Source organism: Pelodiscus sinensis, chromosome 2 (genome assembly GCF_052426305.1).
Source record: "Pelodiscus sinensis isolate ZL-2025 chromosome 2, ASM5242630v1, whole genome shotgun sequence".
NCBI classification, from domain to species: domain Eukaryota; kingdom Metazoa; phylum Chordata; order Testudines; family Trionychidae; genus Pelodiscus; species Pelodiscus sinensis.
Window position 1 is genome coordinate 254,816,196 of NC_143053.1, and position 17,970 is coordinate 254,834,165.

The 17,970-nt window shown below is 53.9% G+C and overlaps 1 protein-coding gene across 2 annotated transcripts; it reads right to left on the reverse strand.

The window, feature by feature from the left end:
• Positions 1-1,174: 1,174 nt before the first annotated feature.
• On the reverse strand, positions 1,175-17,970 carry LOC142826673 (zinc finger protein 783-like). Of its 2 annotated transcripts, none has more exons than XM_075919746.2 (6): positions 17,801-17,970; positions 16,195-16,584; positions 6,773-6,899; positions 6,282-6,395; positions 5,910-6,023; positions 1,175-5,282 (listed from the first exon to the last, which is right to left on the reverse strand). In XM_075919746.2, the coding sequence occupies exons 1-6, from the start codon at positions 17,822-17,824 to the stop codon at positions 3,988-3,990; spliced, it is 2,064 nt and encodes a 687-aa protein (XP_075775861.2). In that variant the 5' UTR covers positions 17,825-17,970; the 3' UTR covers positions 1,175-3,987. The 2 variants fall into 2 exon arrangements, with proteins under 2 accessions (XP_075775861.2, XP_075775862.2); XM_075919747.2 differs by having other exon boundaries at positions 1,175-5,279; positions 17,801-17,966.

Consider the following 17,970-nt stretch of genomic DNA (forward strand, 5'->3'; position numbering starts at 1 on the left):
CAGGCCCTCCCCTTGCACCCTCCTCCCCCGCAGGCCCTCCCTGCTTCCCCTCCACCCACAGGCCCTCCCTGCTCCTCCCCCACCCCCCCCTTGCACCCTCCTCCCCCGCAGGCCCTCCCTGCTTCCCCTCCACCCACAGGCCCTCCTGCACCCCCTCTCCCCACAGGTCTTCCTTGTGCCCTCCTCCCCCGCAGGCCCACCCTGCACCCCTCTCCCCACAGGCCCCCCTGCATCCCCTCTCCCCACAGGCCTTCTTTGCACCCTTCTCCCCTGCTGGCCCTCCCTGCGCCCCTCAGGCCTCCCTGTACCCCCATCTCCTGGAGGACAGGGTCATTCCCCTGGGGGCAGCTCAGGCCTGGGCACAGCCCTCACAAGGCATTTGAGGGGTGCGCCTGCCTCCATCACACCGGCCTCCACTCTTGCACTGTCCCACTCTCAAACCTGCGCTGCTCGGTCATTCAACTGTGTGTCATTGGCCCAGGACTGCTAGCCACTAACAGGGATTCTCCTTCCACTCGACAGGACACTGAATTTGAGGGAGGGTGGGGGTTGGACACCGATTTGACTCGTGTGGTGGGTGACATTTTGCAGGGCAGAGAGTCAGGGCTGTGCGGAAGGAGCCAGGACAATCCCCACTATTTCCAGGGGTGGGGGAAGTATGAAACAACTGCGTAGGAATTTGGCAGGGTTGGGGTGGGGGCTCCAGAGGTGTTAGCTGATGGCTGCGGGTTACCAGGGGGTCCGGGGTACCTGTGGGAGTTCAAGATTAGGGGTGTTAGGCAGTTGGGAGTGAGGGGGCAGGTGCCTGCTGGAGGGGTATTTGGGGTAGATGGGGGTGCTGCATGGTTTGAAGTCAGGGCTATTTGGAACACCACAGGTGAAGGGGTAGCAGCTACCTGGGTAGAGGGTCCCCAGAGAGTGATTCTTGGGCAGCCAATGGGGGGTCTGGTGGGACAGACCAGGGGGGAGCTAGCTCAGAGAGTGGCCAGGGAAGCTGGCTGACGGGAGGAGGTTGGCGTAGCTGCACCAAGGGGCTGGGGTGGAAGACAGACCAGGGAACAAAACTGAGGTGGGAGAGGTTAAAGTTGTTCGCTCAGCAGGTTACACAGATGGCCCAATGGAAACACTGAAAACCCAAGAGGGGGACAGTAAAAAACACAGACTTGCACCGGACTTTCAACCAAGGAAAGACATTTAGTTAGAGGCACCAAGTTCATTCACTTGACATGTACAAGAGTATTTGCAGACCCTCCTGGTCTTCATGTTTTGGATCATACAGGAGATATCCTGCCAGATTTTATTGTCACCCACCCAACACTTCTTTAGGCCATGCTAGGAAAAGTGTACTCAGAAGCCAAGAGCTACTTGACCAGAGCAAAATCCCCTCCAACTAGGAGTCAGTATGGATTATGGCCCCCTTCCCGCAGGCCCCACATTACACCAGCCTGGCACCTGCCCGCCATCCAGCTGTACTTCTTGATTGGCTAAGAGATGCAGGACTCTGCTCTTTAGCTTTGCTGTCGGGGGTGGGGGTGGGTGTGTGTGTGTGTGTGCGTGTCCTCTCTTCCACCCCATCTTCCTCCATACTCACTGCCCCCTTTGCTCCATTCTCCTATTCACTGCTCCCCTCCTCTCCATCCCCCCGTGCTACCCCTTCCATGTTTTCCCACTCCATCCATCTGCCCACTCCAGACTCTGTCGCTGTCCTTTTTAAGCTCTCCTCTATGTGAGTCTAATTCCGGGGGAAGCTGAGGAGATGGGGCCCCCTGGACTGGAAAGGAGGGAGGCACCATGGGCACGAACTTGGGGGGGGGGGTGTAGGCCAGCAAGGTGACCATCTGTGGGATTCATTGAGTGTTTCATTCATCTCTAACAAGAGTATTAGTAATGATAGCACCTTGGCCACTCCCTGCCTTAATTTCCCCATCTGTCAAATGGGCACATGACAGTACTGAGTAGTCCTACTGCAGTCAACAGGACCGGCAAGCACTCAGTACCTTGTAGTGTCAGGCTGAGTGCGTGTATCTGCCTGCTCCATCCCACCCAGCATAACTCTTCCTTCCCAACAGGGAAGGGAGGAATCCCAGCCCCAGCCTCTAGGGTAGGAGTGTTGGTCATGGTGTTTCACCACCACCAGGCTCTGCTCCTCTGGCTCAGTTGGCAGGAAAATGAGCTGGGAAACCAGTGAAATCTCCGAATATCTCCAAGCCACTGATGAGTGGGGACCCCAAAGTGAGAGCCCCATGGGACCAAGCTCATATTTATCATTGGAGATTTTAAACTAGAGTCCCAGGCTATATTCTTCAGCAGTGACGAGTGATGGTGGAGAGGGGGGCAGCTCTCAGTTTCACACTGGGGTCGGTTTCAAGGGGTCTGATTTTAACTCATTCTCAGATAGCCACCTTCTGGAAATCAGGCTCCTTTCAGGCATCTGCAGCAGGGCTCCCACAATTTAGGCCCGGTTCAAATAGTTTTAACATTTGGAAAGCACTTGGGGATCTACTGATGAAAAGTGCCATGTTAAAGCCAGGTGGTAAGACGGTGGCATGAAACTGCCGGCAGTTTTAAAAGCAATACAGCACTGGCTGCGGGTGAGACGATTAAGGAAATGAATGCGTCGTTTCAGGCTGCGATTTTCCAAGCAGCCTCAGGGAACGTGATGTCCCGGAGTTGGATGTCAAAGTCCTATAGGGAGACAGGGCAGGTGAGGCCCGACTCTCTTAGGGAAGGAGAGAAGCCGTCTCCAAAGCTTGACCTGAAGAAGAGCTTGAAAGTTTCTCTCTTTCACCAAGGCAAGTTGGTTCAATAAGAGATTACCTCACCAACCTTGTCGCCCTTGTGTCTAGGGACCAACACGACTACATAAAATCAGAGAACACTAGCACTGGAAGGGACCTCAAGAGATCATCAAATTGGGTCCCCTGCTCTCATGACAGGACCAAGCACCATCTAGAACTGGGGTGGGCAACACAGCCTCTGCAGGTTGGATCTGGCCTGCCAAGCTGTGGATCCAGCCCCCTGGCTTCCTTGCCACTCCCTCGCCCCCAGGCCAATTGAGACCTGGGAACGCGTGTGGCACCAGAGGGGACCGCCAGCTGTTTTAAAACAGCCAGTGGATCTCTCTAGCTGCTGCATGCCCCTGGCAGGGTGGGGGCGAGAAATTTTGTGAGGAGTGCGGGGGAGTGAGTGAAGTCTCCTCCTGCCGCGACACCTAGAGGGAGCTAAAACAGCTGGGCTGTGTCTAGACAGGCAAGATTTTCCCACAAAATCATCTGCTTTTGCGGAAAAACTTGCCAGCTGTCTACACTGGCCGCTTGAATTTCCACAAGAACACTGACGATCTCATGTAAGATCGTCAGTGTTCTTGTGGAAATACTGTGCTGCTCCCTTTCAGGCAAAAGCCAGTGTAGACAGCACGGTACTGTTTTGCACAAAAAAGCCCCGATGGCTAAAATGGCGATCGGGGCTTTTTTGCGCAAAAGCGCATCTAGATTGGCACGGATGCTTTTCAGCAAAAAGTGCTTTTGCGGAAAAGTGTCCGTGCCAATCTAGGTGCTCTTTTCCGAAAATGCTTTTAACGGAAAACTTTTCCATTAAAAGCATTTCCGGAAAATCATGCCAGTGTAGACGTAGCCCTGGCGATTCTCTCTAGGCGCCGGGGGCAGGAGGCAAAGACTTCATGCATTCCCCCACCCCCAAGCCAATCAGGATCTGAGAGTTGGGGAGCATGGGAAGTCTCGTGGCCCCGCCCCTTCTGCCCGAGGCCCCTCCCCCTCTGCTGTGGGCCTGGGGTAACTTCAGAAATGTATGAAGCAGCCCCCTTTTTAAAATTATCACCCACCCCTGCACTAGATTATCCCTGATAGAGGTCTATCCCCAACACTGCACACTCCTGAAGGCTGAATTGGAAAGCCAGCTCCCCTGCACGTCACATGAAGCCAGGGCCTGGCAGCTGCCCCCAGCCCAAGGGCTCCTGCCTAGTCTCTCTCATACACAAAGGGGTCTAGCCGGGGCTTGTAGCTCAGGGGGCAGGGCGCTGCCTGCGGGGCAGTGGCTCCCCAGGTGGGTTTTCAGGTGGCAGCTTAGCGACTGTTTGTAGCGGAAGGTCTTCTCGCACTGGGGGCAGCGGTGCAGCCGTTCGCCCGTGTGCACGCGCTGGTGCTTCAGCAGGTGGTGCTTGCGGACGAAGCGCTTCCCGCACTGGGCGCAGGCGTAAGGCCGCTCCCCGGTGTGCGTGCGGAAGTGGTTGGTGAGCTGGGACTTCTCCGTGAAGCGCTTCCCGCACTCCCCGCAGTGGTAGGGCCGCTCCCCCGTGTGGACGCGGAAGTGGCTGGTGAGCTTGGACTTGTCGGCGAAGCTCTTAGGACAGGCGGGGCACGGGAAGGGGCGCTCGCCCGTGTGCAGCCGCCGGTGCTCGGCCAGGTAGTACTTCTGGGTGAAGCGCTTCCCGCACTCGGGGCACGGGTAGGGCCGCTCGCCCGTGTGCACGCGCTGGTGCTTCAGCAGGTGGTGCTTGCGGACGAAGCGCTTGCCGCACTGGGCACAGGCGTAGGGCCTCTCCCCGGTGTGTGTGCGGAAGTGGTTGGTGAGCTTGGACTTCTCCGTGAAGCGCTTCTCACAGGCGGGGCATGGGTAGGGCCGCTCTCCCGTGTGGCTGCGCTGGTGCCGGGCCAGCTGCGAGGGGTGGCTGAAGCTCTTCCCGCAGGCCGTGCAAAGCAGCCCGCCCTCGCCCGGCTCCGTGTGGAGCCGCTGGTGGACGAGGAGGCTGATTTTCAGCCGGAAGCTCTTCCTGCACCTCGCGCAGACGTACGGCCTCTCGCCATGGCCGGGCTGCTGCTTGAGAAGGCTGGCGTTGGCGCTGACGCTCCTCTCGCCCTCAGGGGACCCACAGGGCTTTGTGTCTGCCAGGGCCTGGCTTCTCTGGGGAGGCAGGAGGTTGGATTTCTGAGCGAGGCCTTCTCCACTGGCTCCCTGGGCTGCGTGGATCCTCTGGTGCGCTGTGAACAGCTGCTGGCAGACAAAGCTAGCCCCGCAGTCACTGCATATATACGGCCCCTCTCCTGGCTGAGCCTCTTGACCGGCGGCTGGCGCTAGGCCGCTGAAGGCCCCTCCGCAGGGAGCAGAGTGGCTTCCTGCAGGGCTTCCCTGCTGGGTCAGGGAGCTGCATTGACCCCCACGGCTCCACCTCCCAGCAGGTCGTGGGGAAGCCACCTCCGTGCCTCCTGGCGCCCCCCAGAGACGTTCCAGGATGGCTGCCTGCTCCTCGAGAGGCCACTCATCTGCTGGGAGCCAAAGGGAATCAGAGAGGATTTACCCCTGCCCCGTGCAATAACAGCAAAGCTCTTCCTAGGCCATTCCTCACTCCGCAAGGAAACCAGGGAGCCGGGCCTGCTGACTGGGAGATGCCCAAACGGGCAACTGTGCAGGGCCCAGCCATTCAAAACAGCCTGCGGCTCCCAGCCACGAATGCTGCTGCCCCGGGAAGCCTGGAGGGGTCGCTGCAGGGGGCAGCATAGTGCTGAGGGCTGGCTGCCCTAGCCCCGCCCCTTCAGCCCCTAGCCCCGCCCCTTCAGATCAACATCCCACCCCTTTTTGCCCAAGGCCCCGCCCTCTCCCGGAGTGCAGCGCTGGCCTCTCCACTTCGCTCAAGGGCCCAGCAATTCTGTCCGCTCCCCTGCAGGAAGCTGTGGGCAGAGAGGGTTCCTGTCTGTAGCGTGCCTAGCACACTGCTGAGCCATGCAAATACATACGCCTAAAGCCCCCCTCCCCATGGCTGCTTGGCCATTGCTATCTTGTCCCTACGCATTTATCGCCTTCCCACCTCGCCTGCTCTGTCCCTCCTGCCTGCGGTTCCCCTCCCCAGCCCAGATACATCCCTCTCCTCTGCCTCCGCTGGCTCCATCACTCACCCTGGCTGAGAGCTGGAGGGAAGTCTCTCTCCTCCAGGCCCCCCTGGCTCTCCACACAGGGCGTCTCCTCTTGTTTAATCCAGGTGCTCTCCTGGGAAGGAGAAGAGGGAGACCCTGTTGGCGGGAAGGAGAATGACGTTAGGTTTCTCTCACATCCGCTGAGCCCGTTCGGGAGGATTAGGGGGCAGAGGGCAACATTGGGCCGGCGGCAGCATGAACTGCGAAAGGCGAAAACTCCCCAGAGATGGAACACGGGGACCGGACTCATCCGGGGAGCTATAATCACCCCATGAGCACAGACAGATCTTGTTACTTCCCTGCCCTCAACGTTTTCCTGCTGCTTCCAAGTGGCTCGGGCCGGCTCCTCCTCACCTGTGCTGGGCGCCGTCGGGGTTTCTCTCTTTGGAGAGCCCTGCCCTCCCTGGACACGAGGCTCCTCCCGGGCTTCGATCCAGGACTGAGCATCAGGCGTGGAAGCAGCATGGTCTGTCCGGGGGAAAGGATATTGAGGGACTTAGCGCTTGGGTAATAGTTCACCGAGTTCACACCTGCCAACCCACAGAATCTTAACCTAGTGTAAAGCAGCCCCCTTTCCCTCACCAATGGGCAGCCCCGACGGACAGAAGCAACAGGCGATTGGCTGGCTTTGTCCGGACTCAGGCACAGGGAGCCTATCACAGGCGCACTCCCCGCAGACCAACACAGGCCCTGCCAGAGAAGCTTCAGGCGGAAGAGTGAGCAGGAAGAGGGGGGTCTCTTTCCACCTCCTTGTGGGTAAGACTGGAGCATGAGCAATAGACCAAGCAACATCCGGCCCTCCCACCATCTGACTGAGACCAAAGGAATTTTCAGCTCCTCTTTACCCAGCGAGATCAACGTCTCATAGTGGCTCCTCTCTGTGTTCCTGTGAAGCTCCTCCTGCCGTTGCTCCAAAACCCCCCACTCCTGCCCGGAGAAACAGCCCGAGACCTCGTCGAACTTCACAGGGACCTGAAATCACAAGCGTCGTGCCCACACAGTTTTGGCACAGAAAACTCCCTGCCCTCCTCACCGTCAGAGTACCACGCAACTTCACCCCTGCCTCCCGCTGCACCTGCAATGCCCATCTTATGCCCGCGCTCTGCCCAGTTCCCTCTTCCAAATGCTCCATCAGCTTCTCCAGGCCCTGACGTTATGCCCCCTCTTCTCGTGCTGCCTCTTATGTTTGCAAAGCATCCAGCGCTGCCTACACCAGGCATTCCCCCTTGGGCCTTCTCAACACCCCAAACTTGCATCTAGCTGCTCATGGTTGATTGAGTTCGGCTCTGCTCCCCTCTTCATGCCTGATCATGCAATACTTCCATGGATGTACCCACCGGCATTTAGCCCTGGCCCCCTCAAACCTCTCCATGCCACAGCGACGCCTGCTCTTCCAATCTGCGGTACTTCTATGGGCACAGACAGCAGCCGGGAAGGTCAGGACTAAGGATGCTAAGAGGCAGGCAACTGGGGAATCGGATCAGTCAGTAAGGGAAGGTGCTCAGAAGGAGCGACCCCCGCTGCGGCTCTGCAGTTTAAAAGCAGTAGGAGCTAGGCGTACGTATGAAATTTAAACTTCAGAGCCGCAGCGGGGGTAGCTCCTCGTACCGGGCCCAGCAGCCATGGGCAGCAAGGAGCTGGAACCCCTCTGCAGACAGTAGCTACTGCTGGAAAAGCCTCCCCCCCCCGCACTGCTGCCTCTGATAGAAGCAGAGGGGTGGGGGCAAACAACACCAGCTTTTAAGCCAGCTCCCTCCAGCACCCGCTCCTGCTTCCTGTTACCCACCAGCTCTGTGATTATTGGGGAACCAGAACATGGTCACCTGTCAGCCTTGTGCTCTTGGGGAGTCAGGGAGTGACATTCATGGAAAACCATTCCCTTCCCTCAGGCCTCTGCTAGAATCAAAGACAAAGCAATGAAAAGGCCGGGGAAGACACACCTAAACTGCTTCAGACAAGGGTGATACAATTAAGGAAACACCCCAGCCTCATTTGCATTAAAGATGGAACAGAGGGACATCTCATTAGCATACAGAATGGAGAGCAGCTCTTCCAAGGCAGGAACCGCACTGAACTATGGGACATCGAAAGCAGAGAAGCAGTGCCTGATGGGAAATCCCTGCTCCAGATGCTAATGAACCTAAGCCTGCTCACACCCAAATTAGTCATTATCAGACCAATTCTAGTAACGATCCTATTGACATCTAAAATACTGAAACTGCCAAGTTGCATCGTGAGCTCGTTCAAGGAACATCACCCATAACCAGGGGTGATCAGTCTCTATTGTCTCTCCTCTTTCTCTTTGAACTATCCCTATAAAAACTCCTATCCTTGCCCCAAGAAATCTGTTCTGATACCTGGACTTAAACTGCATCAGTTCCATTGAGACTTCTTCATCTCCTGTCTGATCGTGCTGGGGGCTCTGTCCTGCTTTTCTCCTGCCCTCTGGACCCCCGGCTACCATCATCATCTGGGAACCCTGATCAGTGCAAGCTCCGTGGAGTGGTGAGGTGTCTCTCTCTCTCTCTCTCTCTTTCTCTCTCTCTCAACTATCTCTCTAAGCATAGCCTCCTGACTCTGCCCTGTGTAAACTGTTATATGGTTACCTAACATTTGTAAGCAGCTTCAATTTAGATTTAATATTGTAATTGTTAGATTTAATATTGTAACTGTTTGATATCTATTCACTACTCAGAAATAAATCACTTTCATTGTTAAGCTGGTTGCTTCTCTCTCTTTCTTTCTCTTTTGCTCACTCTTCCTTAAGGGGTGTTGTTTTGGCTTCCCCATTCGCTCTGCAACAACGCTTCTTGTACCCAAGCAAAAGATCCCTGTAGTGCCCAAAATCCTGTGGGGTTTGCTCATCGTGTGGTTTACCTGTGAATGACTGTGGTGTGAAAGTGGGGATAAGGGGTGCTGAACCTGGGGGCTTATGAGGATGGCAGCTTAAAGTGCTGTTTAATCCAGCCCACGGAGTCCAAAGGCACATGAGGGTGCAGTGTGGCATTGCTGTGAAACCCAGCCAGCTGAGTCCAGGGACATATGAGGGGGTCAGCTTGTGAGTGCTGAGTACCCAGTCCTCTCAGACGTGCTCTGACTAGTGTGTGTGAGTGTCTGTGTGTGTTGCTAAGGTGGGAAGAACCCCATCCTGAGGAACCTAGTTCCTGCAGGAGAGCTCCAGTGGGAGGGGGAATTGGCAGCAGGGAGAATTCAGCTCCATATGAGAGCCCAAGTAAGCACCAACAGCACACTGATAGAACTGTTAACCTTCCCCCAGTCCCATAAGGGTAACCCTGATAAATGAGCATACCCCAGAGTATTGGGCAAATCTGGTAACAAATTGGTGGAGGAACGTGGGCAGCACGTGATCCTGATCACGGGGTACTTGTTGAGTAGTTGCTGCAGAGTGGGGAAACTGAGGCACAGGTTTTTGTTTTTTGTTTTTGAATTATTGTAGCTGAACTGTGCTTGGAATTAATGTGGTAACTGGTCAGAATTGTGCTTGGAATTATTGTAGAATTATTGCAGAGTTGTGCAAATAGGACTTAATGTGGTAAAGGTTCTGAATTGTGCTTGGAATTTTTGTAGCTGAACTATGCTTGGAATTATTGTAGTACTGTGCATTTAGGAATTATTGTAGAACTGGAACTAGGAATTAATGTGGTAACAGTTCTGAATTGTGCTTGGAATTTTTGTAGAACTGTGCAAATAGGAATTAATGTGGTAAAGTTCTGAATTGTTCTTGGAATTATTGTGGGACTGTGCAATTGAAAGTTAAATATTGGGCTTGAAAGTAAATGTTTTAGAGTTATATTGACTGCAGGTAAAAGATAATTAGTGAAATAAGGAAAGTAGAGATGTCTGAGAGAACCCCTTTGGCTGCTCGCTTGAGACAGGAGAAAACCAATAGGTTAGAGAGATGGGTAATGAAGAAGGGGAAATGTCCCTGGGAAAGAGGATGTTTTAAGGGTGTGGATCCCCTGCTTGAAGCAAGTTTGAGCTTTGAACAATACTGCACAACCATTAAACCACGAGGTAGTGCAAAAGATGCAGCTGCTGCATGGGCATTGTTTTATGCATGTCTAGACATGGCTGAAATGGTAAAGGGAAGGCAGGAACTGGAGCTGGAGAAAAAGCAGTTACAACAGTGTTTGGACAAATGTGAGATGGATGGATGTGAATTTATAGCAGAAAAGCTTAAAATGGTGACTTTACTTAGAAATATGCAAGAGGAAAGGGACAAGGCCAATATGGCTGCAGAACAGTACAGAAAAGAGTTGTCTCACACTAAAATGTTGTTAGAGGAAGCACGAGCAGCAACTCGCTTTCTAGTAGATGAAAACAAGGCAGCTAAGGCAGCAGCCAGCCATCAGAAGTGTGAGGCAGAGATCAGTAAACTACATGCCCAACTTAGTGCCCATAAGGGGGTGGTAGCAGCTGTAAGGTTAAGAGAGGACTGTGATTGGGAACCCCCTACAAAAATAGAAATACTCCCTGATACTGAACCCCAAACCCCATTCAACCCCCAGTGGTCTCACAGGCACAATGTTGCCCCTGTTTCCACAAGGGAAGTTAAACACATAGTTGCAGGAGCTGACCTTCCCACAACAGAGCTGGTCACCGATGTAACAAGGTGGTCTCCTAGCCAGGCCAAGGCTATTGCTGAGAGGCTGGGACCACTGAACCGTGACACGGGTGTGGCATGGTTGGCTCGCATTTGGCAAATGTACCCCTCTGCTGATGGCATGGACCTTACCCAGTTGGCCCAGTTATGTGCTTCTCCTGGTGATGCAGATGCTCTGGACATAGGCATAGGTTCATGGGAGCGGACTGCCCCTGGGCCCCGGGAATGGATGATAAGTGCTCTCAAAATATTACTGCCTGCTTCTTCCCTTAAAAAACTCTATATTCTGGAAGAGCAGAAACCTGGAGAGGCCCCTGAAGCTTACCTAATTCGCAAAAAGATGCTGGCAGCTCTCTCTGATTCATTGCCCCAGACAGAAGAGAACGGAATTATCACTTACCAGTATCAGGGACATGAATTGGTACAGAGCACATATGCAGGTCTGAATTCCCAGACAAAAATGACCATGGGGGCTGTGGATTTGGAACACCTCACATGGAATGAGCTAGTGGCAAAAATTAAACAGGTGGGAGATTTGTTAAGAGAGACTGGTGTTTTAAAAAAACAGATCAGCAAAAAGACTAACTGTGAGCCTGTACAGGCTATTACTTTTGCAAATAATGGTCCCTATTCTGCCAGTCGCACTCCCAGTGGTAGTCCCCCTACTTCCCACCGTATTGGGCAGCGCCGACCCAAGGAGACCCTTAGGAATGTGATCTGGATGGAGCTAGTAAAGTTAGGGGAAGACATGAGGAAATATGATCGCCAGCCCCTCAGCACTCTAATTAATGCTTTGTCTCAGGTTACGCGGAGAACAGAGTTGATGGAGGGAGCCCCACCTCGGCCCACTGCTCCAGTGAGGAGTGAGTCCCCAACACTCACTCCCTGTCAAAACCAGAATCCTGCCTCCTCTTCTGAGTGCAGGCTTTCAAGGGAGTCAGCTGATCAATAGGGGTGCCCTGTTCCCCGTGGGCCTCCCCAGCTGATTGCAAGACTTCATTGTGACAGGTGGGGGAGACCAACTGTAAGGGCTACAGTGGGGAATCCAGGGACGTTAGCCCAGCTGCTAGTGGACACAGGAGCCTCAGTAAACATTCTGAGTCCTCGGTGGATCTCGGGAGGGAGACCCACCATTAAACAGGCTCAGCTCAGTGGGTGTGGGGGAGAAATCCAGGAAGCACCTGTTTGGCAGGATGGTCCCTTGCTAGTAGACAGACTACAGGGACAAGTAGAATGCTGTGCTCAGGAGGGAATTGACATGGAAAGAACTGGAGACACTTGGGTGATTCACACCAAGGGGCATCAGAAAAATCCCTCAGAGGAAGCACACTGGAACAACAGAGCTGATGCCTTAGCCAAAGCTGCTGCTATCAGTGACCATACCAAAGACACAGACCCGGTGGAACAAACAGAGGCAGTAACTACTCAGGGAAAACTTTTAGGTCAAGGAATAGATACCTTAGACTTGGGTACCCTTCAAGATGGGGATACAGAAATTCAGTCCCTAGCCAAGAAAGGGAAAGATCACACAGGAAAATACAGGATTGAGCAGGTAGAAGATGTCTGGTGGGCAGTGGATGCAGGTGGTGAAAGGCACTGGATAATCCCCAATCAGGTACGGGGAGACCTGATTCAATTTGTGCATCATCAGGGACATAAAGGGAAACAAGACAAAAAAGTACATTGGGGAAAACCTCTGGTAGTATGGGAATTAGGCCAACCAGTAATGTACAAAAAGTTTTCAGCAAAACAGCATTCTCTGACACACACCCTCTGCATGACTGTGAATTGGGCTAGCCCCAGTGTTGACCAGGTAGAAATCCTGAATAGGAAAAATGGGAAACCCTGGAGGAAATGGTTTCATTCTTCACAGCTTAAAGAGTGGAAGGGGAAACCACCTGACCTCCAAGAAATAGCATAACTGACTTCTCTATCCTGCCAGCCACCCTTCTTGATTAGCAAGAAGGAACAGCTTGGGGCTGTTAAAAAAACAAAAACAAAATACATGTCAGCTAGGCTTGTCAGTGCCTACCCTGATGCTGAAGCAGGAACAGGCCAAAGAAGTACTGGACTTATTATGGCCATTCTTATATAGGCCACTATTTCATGTTCACTCTGTAATAATAATTCCCGATTCTCCCCGTATATACGGGGGGAGTGTGGAGTTTGTTTTCTCCTTTCTGCCCTTTCACAGATCCTGAACAAGAGCCATGACAGCCCACTGTTGCCTCAGCACTCTGCTGGCCCTAAGTATCTGGAGTCTGATGCTACCCAAGCTCTCAGCTGGACCTGTGATCCCCCTGAACCTATGGAGGTGCCTGCTTGCTGAAATGGGAGCAACCCCCTGGCCCTGCAGTGTCACTATCAATTCCATGCTATTGGCAACTCCTCAGAGTACTCCTGGGAAAGTGGCCAATTGTACACAGGTTGCCATCGGAGAGTCACTCAAGTTTTGCTATGAAACTAAGACCACACCGGACTCCATCCCCTTATTCTGTAAGCCGTTGTGGTCTCGAAAGAGACACCTGCCATCTGATGCCACTAATGACAGCCTTCCAGGTGGTGAAAGGTACTGAATAATCCTGGTTTCTTTAGAAGTTTGGGTACCAGCCATGCTGCAGCTGTCTCTAATCACACCCATCAGCAAGAATATCACATGGTTCCTTGTAAACTGGGAACCACTGAACTGGACTGTAGCGGGGCATGACCTGATTCAGCAAGGTCCCCCAAACGGGATTGTGGAGACCAAGCATTGGAGGAACATGATTGTTTCTTCCCACAACTGGGAAATAAAATCTCACTGTTCCTTTGATGTTATCTAGAAAGATGGGTTTGTTATTGTCTATTGTTAAAGCATGTGTGCGTGTAAAAACAAGACTGTACTAATTACTTTTGTAATTATGGTACTATTGTATTAATTAATGGACATTGGATCCAACTCATGGTGCCTTACATTAATCACCATTTCTGTGATATAACCACAATGGTTAGATGTAACCACAATTGTTAGCTGCGATAGCAAGTTTACTGTGCCTATATGGACTGTACAGCATCTCAAAGCCTACCCTGAGTTATACAAGGAGATCTCTCCCATTGCACTGGGAATGGGTCTCAATGTTATTAAGGGACTATTAAATCATCTCTCCTTACAACACAAGCTTCAGAAGCTCCAAACTCTGGAGATCTCTAGGCTAGCAGCTACAGCTGCAGACACAGGCCATCACTCCTGGTGGGAGACATTGCTTGGGTGGAGCCCCAGTGCAACTGGTCTTTTAAATATTATGCTTCACCCCATTGTGGTGATCATTGGTTTCCAAATTATACTAGTAATTGGTCTGATTCTACTGGTTTGCTGGATCCAACGACTGATGCGACAACTACAATGGATTGAAGACCAGACTCACTACCATGGACTAAGGATGTGATGGGGATACTTGCTCAGCGCAAGCACCCCATCAACGGGGGGACTTGTTACCCACCAGCTCTGTGATTATTGGGGAACCAGAACATGGTCACCTGTCAGCCTTGTGCTCTTGGGGAGTCAGGGAGTGACATTCATGGAAAACCATTCCCTTCCCTCAGGCCTCTGCTAGAATCAAAGACAAAGCAATGAAAAGGCCGGGGAAGACACACCTAAACTGCTTCAGACAAGGGTGATACAATTAAGGAAACACCCCAGCCTCATTTGCATTAAAGATGGAACAGAGGGACATCTCATTAGCATACAGAATGGAGAGCAGCTCTTCCAAGGCAGGAACCGCACTGAACTATGGGACATCGAAAGCAGAGAAGCAGTGCCTGATGGGAAATCCCTGCTCCAGATGCTAATGAACCTAAGCCTGCTCACACCCAAATTAGTCATTATCAGACCAATTCTAGTAACGATCCTATTGACATCTAAAATACTGAAACTGCCAAGTTGCATCGTGAGCTCGTTCAAGGAACATCACCCATAACCAGGGGTGATCAGTCTCTATTGTCTCTCCTCTTTCTCTTTGAACTATCCCTATAAAAACTCCTATCCTTGCCCCAAGAAATCTGTTCTGATACCTGGACTTAAACTGCATCAGTTCCATTGAGACTTCTTCATCTCCTGTCTGATCGTGCTGGGGGCTCTGTCCTGCTTTTCTCCTGCCCTCTGGACCCCCGGCTACCATCATCATCTGGGAACCCTGATCAGTGCAAGCTCCGTGGAGTGGTGAGGTGTCTCTCTCTCTCTCTCTCTCTTTCTCTCTCTCTCAACTATCTCTCTAAGCATAGCCTCCTGACTCTGCCCTGTGTAAACTGTTATATGGTTACCTAACATTTGTAAGCAGCTTCAATTTAGATTTAATATTGTAATTGTTAGATTTAATATTGTAACTGTTTGATATCTATTCACTACTCAGAAATAAATCACTTTCATTGTTAAGCTGGTTGCTTCTCTCTCTTTCTTTCTCTTTTGCTCACTCTTCCTTAAGGGGTGTTGTTTTGGCTTCCCCATTCGCTCTGCAACAACGCTTCTTGTACCCAAGCAAAAGATCCCTGTAGTGCCCAAAATCCTGTGGGGTTTGCTCATCGTGTGGTTTACCTGTGAATGACTGTGGTGTGAAAGTGGGGATAAGGGGTGCTGAACCTGGGGGCTTATGAGGATGGCAGCTTAAAGTGCTGTTTAATCCAGCCCACGGAGTCCAAAGGCACATGAGGGTGCAGTGTGGCATTGCTGTGAAACCCAGCCAGCTGAGTCCAGGGACATATGAGGGGGTCAGCTTGTGAGTGCTGAGTACCCAGTCCTCTCAGACGTGCTCTGACTAGTGTGTGTGAGTGTCTGTGTGTGTTGCTAAGGTGGGAAGAACCCCATCCTGAGGAACCTAGTTCCTGCAGGAGAGCTCCAGTGGGAGGGGGAATTGGCAGCAGGGAGAATTCAGCTCCATATGAGAGCCCAAGTAAGCACCAACAGCACACTGATAGAACTGTTAACCTTCCCCCAGTCCCATAAGGGTAACCCTGATAAATGAGCATACCCCAGAGTATTGGGCAAATCTGGTAACATTCCCTCCTCCCCATTTACTGCCTCTGATATAAGAGGTAGCAAGGTGGGGGAAATATGAGTAGTTGACTCGATTAACCAATAATCCTAGTTTATCAGGTAGTGGACTAATCGACTAGTCTTTTACATCCCTACTCAAGACCAATTAATATCACCCGTTTGACCCCCTTTCCGCCCCTCTCTGGGTGCCACCTCAGCAGCTGCAACCCTCCCTCCCGACAAAGGAAAAGACATCAAACAAAAGGCTGGCACTGGCCACTGGCCACGGACCAGCTGTGAACGGCAGAAAGCCACAAGCCAAGACTGGATTGCCGGTGCTAAAATCTACACGTGCTCATTTCCTGTTCTCATTCCACGGCTCCCTGTGCTCACGCTGGATCCGAGAGCCGGCCAGCACCTCAGCTTAATGCTGAGTGGTTTTTAGTTCTCCCCCTTGTATTGGCGTGTAGATGGGGCGGCGTGGGATGGAGCTAAGTGGACCTAATGGGTGATTTGTTGGGCACGAGGGAACCCTACCTAACCAAGCCATTTGTAACAGAGCTGAACATCACTGGGCTACAAACCCCTTGGGCATGTACTAAAGGGGACCGCAGGGCTAGCGGGGCTATTGTTACCTTGGGGACTTCGCCCTGGGCACCTGGGGGGAGTTTTAGGATCCAGACATCTTTGTTCTTCAGCAGGTTCTCCATGTTCTCCAGCCGCCGCTGCAGCAGCCCGTACTCCCGGATCAGCGTCCCCAGCACGGCCCACTTGCTCTCCAGCTGGTTCCCAAACTCCACCACAGTCCTCTCACAGCCAACCAGCTTGTTCTCCGCCAGGCCCACTCTCCCCTCTAGCGTCAACAGCCGCGTGCCGTGCAACTCCATCGTGGTTGCCACGGTCACCGCGGGCCACAGGGCAGCCTCTTCCAGGGGCAGCTGCATTTCAGCCTCAGGCGGGAGATAGGGGGCAGGTGGGAAGGATAAAGGCACCGGCTGCTCCGCTGTGATGTCCCCTTGTGGACCCTGCTTGCAAGGAGACAAGAGGAGACTGGCGCCTAAGAGCAAGGGCCTAAGGACCACGCAACGCTCCAGGCTGCTCCATGCTCTCGGGGCCTGAAGGCTTTGTCTTATGGCCACGTTCCAGATGTAACACCGACAACTGGGCCTCCTCTATCAGCCAGATGTTAGTTTCCCAGGTGCCTCACTGACGTACACTTGACACCAGCTGACCCAAATGCTCCTTCCCCCCGGGGACTGATCCCTCTGCTGTTTCAAAACGGGTGCAGAGAAGGTTCTGGGGGGAGGCCCGTCCCACACCAGAGACAACCCCCACACCGCTGCGTGACTCACAATTGACCCTCTCCCCCGCAGCCTGCTGGGGAGCAGTGGGAGGGCGGAAGGGCGCCGGGAGAAACCCACTAGACGGGCATTTTGGAGAGGGACCAAGCCAGCCTGAGTGGGAGAGCCTCGAGAAGATGTGTGTGTGGGTAACATGAGCCTGGAGGCTCCCGTGCTGCCAATATCTGCCGCCTCCTCCTTCTCCCAGCAAGCACATGTCCTCTGGGCACCCGCAGGAGAAAAGCAAGAGCAGGGAGACAGAATCCCAGCCGGCAGGGCTGGGGCTGGAGCTGCAGCAGCCCCAGAAGTCAGAGGGACCCGGGAAGCGGACAGGCAGAACCGAACCCGGGACCTCTGGAGCTCAGTGCGTGAGCCTCCACACAGCCAGCTGGCTCCCAGCTAAGGCCTAGAGCCGGGGTGGGCAACCATTTTTACAGGGGGGGCCACTGCTCCATTTTTGGTAGTGGTGACGGCTGGCTCTGCCCCAGAAAAGGCGGGGCCTGAGGCAGAAGGGGCAGAGCCTCAGACGGAAGGGGCTGTTCCCTCTAGGTGCCCCGCACACTCCCCCCCTTCCGGGGGGGGCGGGTGGATCAAAGGGCTTGCTGGGCCAGATCCTGCCCCCCCCATAACGCGGCCTCATTCTCTTTAGAGGGGGTCTCCAGGGGCCAGCGCCCCCCACCCTGCAGGTGAGGGGGCTACCCCAGCCCCCCCGCAGGGCAATGCCGAGCCCCACGTGCTGCAGGGGGGGGGTCCTGCCGGCCTCCAGCGTGGGGCAGCCTGGGCCCCCCCGGGAAGAGCCGCGGGCTGGGGGGGCGGCTCCTGCCCGGTGCGGGGCGGCCATAAGCTGGGGACAGAGCTGCGGCGGCCCCGGCCCCCTCCCCGCGCAGCCCCCGGCCCGTACCTGGGCAGCAGCCCGCTCGGCCATGGCCCCGGCGGGGCGGCTCCTGCTCCGCTCCGCGGCGGCCGGGAGAGTGCGGGGAGCGGCGGCAGCGGCCCCTGCCGGCGGGCGAGGCGGGGCGGGCCCGGCTGGGCGGCAGCAGCGCCCGCAAGGCGGCGAAGGCGGCTCCGCCT